This window comes from Macaca thibetana, chromosome 9, assembly GCF_024542745.1.
Source record: "Macaca thibetana thibetana isolate TM-01 chromosome 9, ASM2454274v1, whole genome shotgun sequence".
Classification (NCBI taxonomy): domain Eukaryota; kingdom Metazoa; phylum Chordata; class Mammalia; order Primates; family Cercopithecidae; genus Macaca; species Macaca thibetana.
The window spans coordinates 46,419,557-46,431,348 of record NC_065586.1 but is presented as its reverse complement, the minus strand read 5'-3'; the positions used below and the strand labels follow the sequence as shown (position 1 = coordinate 46,431,348).

The 11,792-nt window shown below is 45.0% G+C and overlaps 1 protein-coding gene across 1 annotated transcript; it reads right to left on the bottom strand.

The window, feature by feature from the left end:
* Positions 1-1,456: 1,456 nt before the first annotated feature.
* LOC126962620 (procathepsin L-like) lies at positions 1,457-5,545 on the bottom strand. Its single transcript, XM_050803881.1, is given in 8 exon segments — positions 1,457-1,832; positions 2,331-2,448; positions 3,042-3,246; positions 3,686-3,858; positions 3,861-3,909; positions 4,106-4,252; positions 4,353-4,475; positions 5,414-5,545. Coding segments are annotated over 8 exon segments (1,047 nt in total). The 3' UTR covers positions 1,457-1,732.
* Between the last annotated feature and the right edge of the window lie 6,247 nt (positions 5,546-11,792).

Below are 11,792 nucleotides of genomic sequence, written 5' to 3'. Positions count from 1 at the left end.
TAATAAAGATGAACATAAACATTTGTGCAATTCAGTGTTTAAAGTTTGCCAAGGTATATGTATATATTTTCCCAGTGCTGATGCTGTGAGAAGCCCAAGCCATGGAGAGGCCCCAGGCAGGTGCTCTTGTCAACGGCGCAAGCTAAACGCCCAGCCAACACCAGCATCTGCGGCCAGCCGTGTGAGTGAGCCTTTGCAGACGTCTAGTCCCGTCAAGCCCTGCAGATGTCTCCCCATGAAACCACACAGCCAAGTCCAGGCGGAAAATGTGAAAGGGGTTTCTACTAAGCCACTGAGTTTCTGGGTGATTTGTTTTACAGTAATAGAGACCGTTCAGGTTCTATCTTTTATATTTTTTCAGTGGGAACATGAGACTTTTGAGAAAACACAGGTGATGAAACTATGTGCTCTTTTAGCCAATACAATGGGGAAGTTTTTCTGTTGATTAAAATAATGCAGGTGCTTACAGGTAGCTTGGTGAAAATGTGGCCACAGACTCTCAGTTTGGGTCCTCTTATCTGTCTTCCACCTTCCAAGGTCAGCACACTATTCCTAAAGCCCAACCTCACACCCTGGAGTTTATCCCTCATCCCTTGAGGACCCACAGACAAACAGCCTTGCCAATGCAGTAGTACCTTGTCTCACCTCAACTGCCAAGTGGCCGTGGGGTCTTCAGCAGCAGCTGGGGAAGATGCTCCAGAAACTGGCCCTGATAGCTTTGCCCTGTAACTTGACTGGGTTGCAAACACCATGGGTGAGATAAACGTGATTTCTAAGGCTCTTTTTCAGTATTGAAATTACATGTATGTCTGATCTCTTTAAAGAAAAATGTGAATTTTTTATTAAAACAATTTTCTTTTGTCCTTGTAGACTATTTGTCATATTTTGCTTCAATCAAGAGTTGGGTCAGACACAACAACTGGGCAGCTGACATGAGATCTGCACATTAGTTACTAGAAGAGCCAGAAGGCCACCCACTGTTCCTCCTAGTGAACCACTGGCAGAGCAGGTATGGCTTAGAACCCAGTTTCATGCTTGACTGCTGATATGGTTTGACTGTGTTCCACCCAAATCTCATCTTCAATTTTAGCTTCCACAATTCCCACATGTTGTGGGAGGGACCTGATGGGAGGTAGTTGAATCATGGGGGCAGGTCTTTCCCATGCTGTTCTCATAATAGTGAATAAGTCTCACGAGATCGGATGGTTTTATAAGGGGAAACCCCTTTCGCTTGACTCTCATTTTCTTCTCTTGTCTGCCGCCATGTGAGACGTGCCTTTCACCTTCCATCGTGATTGTGAGGCCTCCCCAGCCACGTGGAACTGTGAGTCCATTAAACCTCTTTCTTTTGTAAATTGCCCAGCCTTGGGTATGTCTTTATCAGCAGCGTGAAAACAGACTAATACAATTACACAAAAAAGTCAATGCATCAAAACAGAAAGAAGTCCACCAGTACATTTGAAATTACATTTTATTTAAACAGGTAAAAATGTGTATATCTTTTTAAAATGAAAATACAAAGTAAGTGAATCAATAATACAAACATGTTTATAGCAGTAATTAAAATAGAGGTAACATTTACCAGTGTGAAAATATCAGAATTCCAATCACACTTGGATCTTCAATGATTGAAGTCTGCATTCCACACAGCAGGGGCTGGTAGACTGAAGATAAATTCCTCCTCTGGATGTGCCATCCTCAGTCAAGTTCTTCCTCATCACCATTCATCAGCTCACACAGTGGGGTAGCTGGCTGCTGTGGCGATTCCACAGTTGTTCCTCCGGTCTTTGGCCATCTTTATGTAGCCATCCATGCCCCAGTTTTTACCCCAGCTGAAAGGAGAACAGGTTTTCCATTTCAGAGGAAGGATAAAGCACTTTGGGTTATTAACTTAAACAGTGTGCCAGAAGCCACAGTCTTAACATAAAGAATCAGGAGATGCCGATGTTCCTGTTCATCCCTTATAAATTCTTAAGTCAAAACCTGCATATCACTTCAATCCCAAGCCCAAAACTGTGACCTTTCACAGAACTGCAAAATCAGAAACAGAAAAAGGACAGGATGTCTTTCCAGCCAGGTATGCTTCAGAATTAAGAAAATGTTCAGAATTTAAACATGCAATGGGACAAATACCATGTTAATATCCCCAGCATGCTTGTGACAGTATCTTAATGTTACAATCAATCATTACTATTCTGTGTTCTATCTAAGGGGGATAAAGACTTCTGGGATTTCAGAAATGGGATTAAGGGCTTGCGGTATGTAAATACTGATTGCAAAAAAGGATTCCCCTTTGAATTTCAACTATAAGCCTTTCTGGCAATTTATACCTGTTCTTCACCAGCCAATATTTATTGTTATCCGAGTCTGCTCCTTCATAGCCATAGCCAACCGCCAGCATAGCATGATCTAGGCCTTCAGGGTCACAACGTGGCTCAAAATAAATTCCTGAGAGAATAAAATGAAGGCTGGGTGAGAAGTTCCCAAGGACACCTGACAGTAACCCACCCTGTCACCCACAGGGAGGGAGGCATCTCTAAAATCAGTGAAATGACACACAGTCCAGATCAGGCTTAACAAGATCTATTGTTATCAAAGCTAGGGAATTAGGCTGTCATCCACAACTAGCAGAAATAGAAATTAGCATAAGTCCTTCATAAAAAAACTTTCCTACAGGCATAAAAGACCACTCATTTTAAGCTTGTAATTCTACTCTAGAATATCAATCTTAAAAATAGCACAGAACACCAAAATCCTTGAATCAAAAGGCTCTTTTCAGATTTAATCACAGAAGTAAAAATCTTTCTAAAAATTCTAAGAATACAACAATTAGATAATATTTAAGTAAATTAAACTATACTATAAATAATCATAGCTATTTATAAAAAGTTATGAAGTACATGTATTCATGGAGATATGCTCAAAGTAATATCAAACAGAAGCATTGGGTATGATTATTGCATTTATAGGGTCCATCATGCTGGTGTGCTATGGTGGTTTACTTTTTTTCTGCAATAATTTCTATGAAGAAAGATGCTTACCTTTTTTGTAGAACTGGAAGGGGAAATGGCTTGCATCAACAGCAACAGAGACGGGCCCCACAGTTGCCACTGCCTTCGCCAGGTCCTTCTCCCGTGAAGGGATGTCCACAAAGCCAGTGTCATTAGCAACAGAGTACTTGGGATTGTACCTACAGGTTTTAAACCTTTTAAAGGTAAAGAGGGAAGCGATTTGATTACTACCATCCTTCTCCCAGGGAACGTGAGTCAGAATCACCATACTCAGCAGTTTGCAGCATAGAATTTCCAAGTCAACACTGTCACAAATCATCCAAGGAAGTGAAATGTTGTTATTAATAGTTAATTTGAAACTGAAAATTAGCTCAGTTCTCTTCAGCAAGACCCCTAGGTTTACTTTCCATAAGACGTTTTTCGCAATGGAGACATTTGTATTATGTGTAGAATGGTTTGTATATTCTCCATGTTACACAGAAGCAAGAACAGCTGCATGTTAACCATGTAATCTCAGAACTGTGCCAAGGCTATAATTTATAATGACAACACAGACAGTTTGCAGATAGAGATTCCACCATCTAAAATGGGAATTCCGAAAAATGTCTGTTATCTCTGAAAGTGTCCCAGTAAAACAAGGCAGGAACGGCGTCAAGAAAAGGAGCTCCATTTACCTTTCCTTCATATGGATAGGATGCCTCAGAGTCCAGGCCTCCGTTCTCCTGAACATACCAGAAGGAATTATCCATGAAACCACCGTTGCAGCCCTCATTGCTTTGAGGCCGAGAGCAGTCTACCAGATTCTGCTCACTCAGTGAAATAAGTTTGCCTGTTTTCCAGAACATCTGCCTTCCAGAGCACCAGTTGCACTAAAAGCCCAACAAGAGCCACACATACCCTGAAAAGAGAATAAAAAAGCTGATACCCACAAACACACACACACACAGAGCAAGACTTTTAACAACAGCTCATATATCTAAATACTCCTTTAAAAAGTGAACTGCATGCTGCTGCACACCCTACCATAGCACAAATGTCAATTGCTTCTTGGCTTTCCTGGGGTGATAGGAAGTCTGAACCTAACACAGTCTCACCTGATTCTTCACAGGAGTCACGTAGCCTTTCTCTCTCCAGTCCACAGATGTGGGGATCTCAAGAAGAAGTCGTTCCTGGAACTCCTTCCCCTTCCTGTGCTTCTGGTATTGAAAACCATTCATCACCTGCCTAAATTCTTCATTGGTCTTCAAGCAAAAGTAAATAAAATGTCAAAAAGCAAGAGATTAATTTGGTAAAGAACTGAGGAGGAGAAGCACAGAGTTCGGCAGTCCATAGCATACTTACCATGTCTCCAAAGGCGTTCATGGCCATTGTGAAGCTGTGTTTCCCTTGACTGTATTCTTGATTGTGCTGCTCAATCATCTTCATGTTCTTCTCCCACACTGCTCTCCTCCATCCTTCTTCATTCTAAAGGCAAACATGTAACTGATGCTTTTTTTTTTTTTTTTTTTGAGACGGAGTCATGCTCTGTCACCCAGGCTGGAGTGCAGTGGTGCGATCTCAGCTCACTGCAAGTGCCGCCTCCTGGGTTCACGCCATTCTCCTGCCTCAGCCTCCCGAGTAGCTGGGACTACAGGTGCCGCCAACACACCCAGCTGATTTTTTGTATTTTTTTTTTTTTTAGTAGAGACGGGCTTTCACTATGTTAGCCAGGATGGTCTCGATCTCCTGACCTCATGATCCGTCCGCCTCGGCCTCCCCAAGTGCTGGGATTGCAGGCGTGAGCTACCACGCCCGGCCAATGCTCTTCATTTCTAATTAAAACCCAACATATGCTAACCAAGTGAATCTTCAGACAGAGATGTAAGAGTAACCATGGCCAGGGAAGGCTTGACACCTCTGGGAGATGTTCTCCAAGCTCAGACACAACAAGGATGTATGCCCATATCGTGTTCATAATCAGTGCTGTTAAGTTATTGCATTAGGTTATTGGTAAGAGCTGGCCTATAGAAGCTACTCTCCAGCCATATGATCCCAATAGCAAAGCCCATCTCTCTGGGGCTCCCCTGGACAGTTTCAGATGCCACCAACCACGCCATATAATTTCTTTTTTTTTTTTTTTTTTTTTTTTTTTTTTTTTTTTTTTTGAGACGGAGTCTCAGGCTGTTGCCCAGGCTGGAGTGCAGTGGCGCGATCTCGGCTCACTGCAAGCTCCGCCTCCCGGGTTCCCGCCATTCTCCTGCCTCAGCCTCCTGAGTAGCTGGGACTACAGGCGCCCGCCACCGCGCCCGGCTAATTTTTTGTATTTTTAGTAGAGACGGGGTTTCACTGTGGTCTCGATCTCCTGACCTTGTGATCCGCCCGCCTCGGCCTCCCAAAGTGCTGGGATTACAGGCTTGAGCCACCGCGCCCGGCCCATATAATTTCTTATGCTTTGCTTTCCACTTGGTCCATTGTGCATCTAAACTGTGGTCATGTGTTAGAGCAGCTGAGGCAATTCCCAGGCAAAAGGCAGCCAGGAGGAGTGAAGGATTCATGTTTCAAAAATCTAGGAAGGGAAAAGAAATGAGGATCTGATTAGACCCATCCTAAAAAGCCATTTTACTGCTACCTGAGAAACTAGGGCCACCATGGTAGAATAAAAATATTTAAACTATTCTTCCAAGCATTTACATAAGGACTGTGGAAAAGTCTGGAGAAATACAGGGCAAGTGGAGATATTGGAAGGAACCACCAAAATGAAAAGCAGCCTGTCCAGAGCTGTAGGCACTGAAACAGTTTTATGGGATGATAACTTAGGCTATGAAAAGGATAGGAAGGTACCTTATGGGTGAGAAGCTTAAGGCAACAACCGGGAAACTAGGAAACCATTGGCCCAGGTTTTGTACCAACTGGGCTCAGGTCATCCAGGCAAAACCTCATTAATGAAGACATCCAATTTCAAGAAGGGACACAGGGATCCCCAGTAATTGGGAGGTCACTTCGCACCTTGTTCTTGGCTAATACACAGCAGAAGGTGAAGTATATATTCCAAACGCCCCTTGTAATGAAACAGTTCTTGAACGTCTTCCCAGGAGAAACTGAGAAGGAGAGCATCTACCTTCCGCCGCTCCCGCAGTCCTGCAGTCCTGCAGGTGGGCCAGTCCTGCCAGCACTCCAACTCCCCTCACAGAGCATAAACTGAATCAGGTGGCTGAACCACAGGAAACCAGAGTCCCCAGTGTCCGCGCCCACACAGGGATACGCAGTTTCCCAGGCTTTGGGCTGGGGACCCAGGTCAGGTCCCTGCCTATTGCTCCTGCCCTCCGCTCATGCTCACTGAGGCCCCAGGACGTGGGTGGTGTTGCAGGGAGCATGGGGCGCTCCTGCCTGATTTGCCGGGGTCGAGCCTCCTGGTCCCACCCCACCAGCCCTGGGAATACTGCGGCCTGGCACTCCCGAAAATCCCTCACTCACAGAGCTGAAGGACTTGCTGGGTCCTTGGTGGCTCCTGTCCAATCTTAGCCCACTGGGGTGTCAGCTGCAGTAGCCAAAGGTGGACAGGCACAGTGAGCAGGTGGTGGGTCCAGGAGTCTCCTGTTGCCTAAGGCCGCCTGAAAGCAGCTAATTGACCTATAAAACATCTAGTCCCCCTGTCCCCTTGCCGCCCAGGCAGGCCCGCCCCCACCGCTTGCCCGCGCTGCGATTGGCTGCGCCAGCCGCTGGGCGGGGCTTCCCAGCGTGCTGACTCTTGGCAAGTGGAGCAGCTCAGTCCCCTTGCCTCAGTGGAACCGGGGGAGGGGAGCTGGGGGCTACGAAGAGAAGGGTCGGAGGTCTCCCTGGAGGGTTCGGATCAACTAAGTACCCTATTTAATACCCTGGGCGGGTGGTTTATGAAAAGAAGTTTACAGGAGCCTTGTGTGCATTTTCAGCCTAACCCTGTTTTTCCCTTAGGCCTAGAATTTTTGATTAAAATCTCCTGCAGGGCTGAGAGCCAAAGGACTCTAGTCCAGTGGTTCCTGTTTAGTCCACAGCAAAGGTGGGGCCGGTTGGAAGAACGCACAACCCGCAGGCAGAAGCCTTATCTCCCAATTAAGGGTATAGAACAATCTGGGCGTGTTGCTGGGGGCTCATGCCTGTAATCCCAGCACTTCGGGAGGCTGAGGCAGGCAGATCACTTGAGCCCAGTAGTTCGAGACCAGCTTGGGCACCCTGGCGAAACCCCATCTCTACTAAAAATACAAAAATTAGCCGAGTGTGGTGGCCCGCGCCTGTGGTCCCAGCTAGTCGGGAGGCTGAGGCATGAGCATCGCTTGAGCCCCGAAGGTTGAGGTTATAGTGAGCCGAGATCACACCACTGCACTCCAGCCGGGGCGAGAGGAGACCCTGTCTCAAAAACAAAACTAAACTAAACTAAAAAAAAAAAAAAAAACTAAAAAAAACAGCAGATGAAAAAACAACTGGTAGGAAAACGCACTCTTGAAACATGTGATGAGATGATCAAGACCAGACCCTAAGAGGGTGGGGACTGGCTGGGTGGGTATCCAGAGACCATGGGTGTTTCATGATGCCTTGTTTCCAGTCTCCTCCACTCAGCGATTCTTCTTCCCATGAAGTCTTGCATTAAGTGAATGAATCAATCATCAAGAGTTAATGAAGCTCTGACTTTGTACTTATCATCCTTTGCTTGGTACAGTTGGACACTGCCTTAGAAACAATCTCCAGGTAACTTTCCCAACTGCTTTTGTGAGGCCCAGTTTTCCATTTTAAAATCTAAGATTACCTCAGTAATCTTGCTTTTATAGCAAGTGGGCATGGAGCCTGACAGATATATTTAAACTAAGTTATGGACAAGCTGCTTGGTGCATTAGGTAGCAGAGGAGCTAACCTTGTGGGACATCTCCCTACATTCGTAATAGTCACCCCTAAATCTATAATCAATAAATGCTTGTTTGGAGGCCATAGAAACTCTTGCTGAGATCTGACCTGTGTCTTCTGCCATCTGCCTGATTTCTCCCCATAGAATAGGAAAACACTGTGTAGGAGATATTGTGAATAGAATTACAAATATAGAGTGGGTGTGGTGGCTCACACCTGTAATCTCAGCACTTTGGGAGGCCAAGGCGGGTGGATCACCTGAGGTCAGGAGTTCAAGACCATCCTGGCCAACATGGCGAACGAAACCCTATCGCTATTAAAAATACAAAAATTAGCCAGGCATGATGGCAGGTGCCTGTAATCCCAGCTACTCAGGGGGCTGAGGCAGGGACAACCGCTCAAACCTGGGAGGCGGAGATTGCAGTGAACTGAGATGGCACCACTGCACTCCAGCCTGGGAGACATAGTGAGACTCCGTCTCAAAAAAAAAAAAAAAAAAAAAAAAAGAATATAAATAGAAAATGCAGTGATTCAAATAAGCAACTATTAGTACCTCAGATCAGAGCCATGGGTTCTATACTAGACTCTTACATGTTATTTCCTCTGGTATCTCAGCAATAATACTGAATAAAGATCAGACTCCTTATTCAGCGGGTGGGATAGTTCTCCATAATAGAAGCTGGGTTCTCAGGGGATCCTGTGGATATAAGGATGAAGGATAGAAGCACTTGGGACCGTATCTACAGGTCTGATTTGAGAACAATGAGACCAAGACAGGAAGGCAGCAACTGCTGGTTGGGGGTGGGAGTAGGGAGGAAACAGGACACAAGAAAATAAGTATAAACCACCAGACTGCAGTCAGTGATCAACAAAAGTTCCGAAGTTTATATTGAGAAGAGTTCCCTTGTTTGGGGTTTGAAGGGATTATATAAGGGATTCGGGTTGCTTGATTTTTTTCATTCTTTTTCTTTTATGTGGTCTCAATTTTTTTGTTAAAAAAAAAAAAAAGAAAATGCCTTATGTTTGCCTTTAGAACTGGTGAATGAATGAACCTCACTTTTTTAACACCTGAGAGTATCACTGAAGCACTGTCACCTGATTTAGGCTTAAAAATCTGTCACCGAATTTATCCTAGATGATAAGGTGCAAGTCTCTTGTCTCCTGGAAATGATCAGGCAAGGAAACACCCAAGAGGCCCTGGGCAAAATGCCCTCCTCTGGAAGCTGGTGGGGTAGGAAGATGCTGAGGCCCAGTATGGTCCCTGGAGCATGCATTATTGTTTGTTTGACCATACATTAGTCAGGCTTCTGAACCTTCTGCTATACCCATCTATGCACTTTTTGTAAAATTCAGTTTTAGCAAATTACCCTGCTAAGTCAGTTTAGCTGCCAGGAATCCCTGTCCACTATATACTGATCAGGGTCCTCATCCCCCACCATCCCGCAGCTGATGTCAGATAACCTTGGCCTGTGCTCAGCGAGAATCCCATTAGGTCAGTTTAGCCAGAATCCTCCCTTACCCCTGATGTTCCCTCGTAGTCATTTCCTATTTGCTAACACCCATCCTCCTCCTTGACTGTGATTCCCACTGCCTTGTGCTGGATTCAGAGTTGAGCACAATTGCTCTCCCCCACTGTAAGAACTACTTGCAGTGCTCCTAGACCTACCTATGTGAACCTGTTTCTTAACAGTGACTCACCTGTATTTTTCTCCTTTCAACTTGACACTAACTGAGGCTTATCCACATCAAAGTGGAACAACTGGCCCTGGGGGATCCTCGAGGCTTCACCTTGATGGCCTGCAGGCTCACATTCCACTTTTTCTGATGCCTTCTGGCTTCCAGAGTCCAGTTTGCCAAACAAGTGATGGAGGTTGGAAGGAGGGAGGAAGTGACAGAGGCGAAGGAGGGTAAATTCTTTTCTAAGCCTTACTTGCCCCGACATGCATTTAGGTTTTTAGAAAGGAACCTGACCCCACCCTTTATTTTGTATCTCCCACTGCCATGACCAACCTTACCTGTAAAAATGGGGCATAGAAGAGCCCCCATCTCCTGGGGCAGTGATTTTGAGCAGAGGGTCACTGACCAGTAGCACCTGCATCTCTTGGGAACTCGTTAGAAAGCAAATTCTGGGCTGGGGACGGTGGATCATGCCTGTAATCCCAGCACTTTGGGAGGCCGAGGCTGGCGGAACACAAGGTCAAGAGATCAAGACCATCCTGGCCAACATGGTGAAACCCCGTCTCTACTAAAAATACAAAAATTAGCTGGGCATGGTGGTGTGTGCCTATAGTCCCAGCTATTTGGGAGGCTGAGGCAGAGGAATTGCTTGAACCTGGGAGGCAGAGGTTGCAATGAACCAAGATCGTGCCATTGCACTCCAGCCTGGGTGACAGAGCAAGACTCTGTCTCAAAAAAAAAAAAAAAAAAGTAATGCCTGGGAATGGATTAGCTTGCTGACAAGAGTTATTCCATTGTCTGTTTCTACCTGCAGTACCTGAGGATGCTCATTTTCTCATGATTTACAAACTAACTCATTTTATAGATGTAATTCATTGCCCTAATTTTTATACATTTTGGGGGATCGTTCTAACTTCAACTTTATTATTATTCTTATTACTTCAAGGTGATATTATTTCCCCATCATCATCACAGTCATTACCATAACTAGTTGGTGCTAACAGTAGTCACCCTGCATTGAGAACCCATGCTCCAGGCCCTTTCCACACAGACTTGATTTAATTCCATTCACCCCTCACAACAACCATCTGAAGAAAGAATCACTAAGCCATTGTATAATTGAAACACAAGAGGCAAGTGACTTGTGTGCCCTTGGGCAGGTAATTTAAACACTCTGTGCCCCCAAGTTCCAATAGATAAATGTGAATAATAACATCTTTCTTACCTACTACATGGGGATTTGTCAGCAGTTAAAGTACTGTACATTTGTGAGGTATTTCAGCAATTCACCTGTGAATTGCTCATGTGATGACACAGTGTGCTTCCAGCGTCAGTGTGCTGGGAAGGAGACAGAATAGGAAGAAGACTAAAAAGATGCCGAGTCTAGCGCAGGGTATCCTGGGGAAAACACCTCCTGTTTGTCCAACAGCGATTGGCCGTACACTGAAGACACGCTACCTGCCTGTGAACTGGGGTGACCCTGTTGAAATCTTGTGGAAATCCTGAGATGCTCCTTAGAGGGTGTTTATCCCTCGAGCTGGCACAAATGCCATTTGTTGTTCAGTTTTTCCTTCTACTCTGCCTCTATCTGGTACAAAACAGAATTGAAAAGGACATGAACCAGCAAGGAACAATCCGAAATCAGAATGGTGACAATGGGAGAAAGTAATCTTGGTTCAACCCAATGTTCACCTGAAGTCTCTTTATTGAAGACTACTAACAGGAACAAAATTGCATAATAATCTTCCTCTGATAATTTCAAGTTCCAGAATTTCTCTATGGAACTTTCAAATTTCACACCTGTTGACTCATGAAATTTTCCCTAGAATCTGCAAATTCCCCAAGTCTTTGGAGGTTTGATGATCACTCACGGGTCAGCGGTACTATAAGAGGTTCTGGGGAGATTGACTCAGTGGTCAGCAAAGGCTCTTCCGAATCTTCAGTCTGATTCTGAGATTCCCCAGGGACAACTGGAGACTTTCTTAACATCTCTTGATTGGGAAGACCATCTGCTTCATCCTCTATTGCAACAGAAATAGCCATTGGGAAGCTCCATGGTGAGGCACAATGAGTTTATTCTAGTATGTGTGACTTGGTTCATTTTATTCCGTGGTTTCCAGTTGTGGGGACTTGGCCAGGTCACACAGCTCCCCTGAGCCTTAGTTTCACTCAGAAAATGAGGATAACAATTCTACTTGCCTCACAAGATTGTTGTGAAGATTAAATAAGACATGTAAACATTTGCTTATA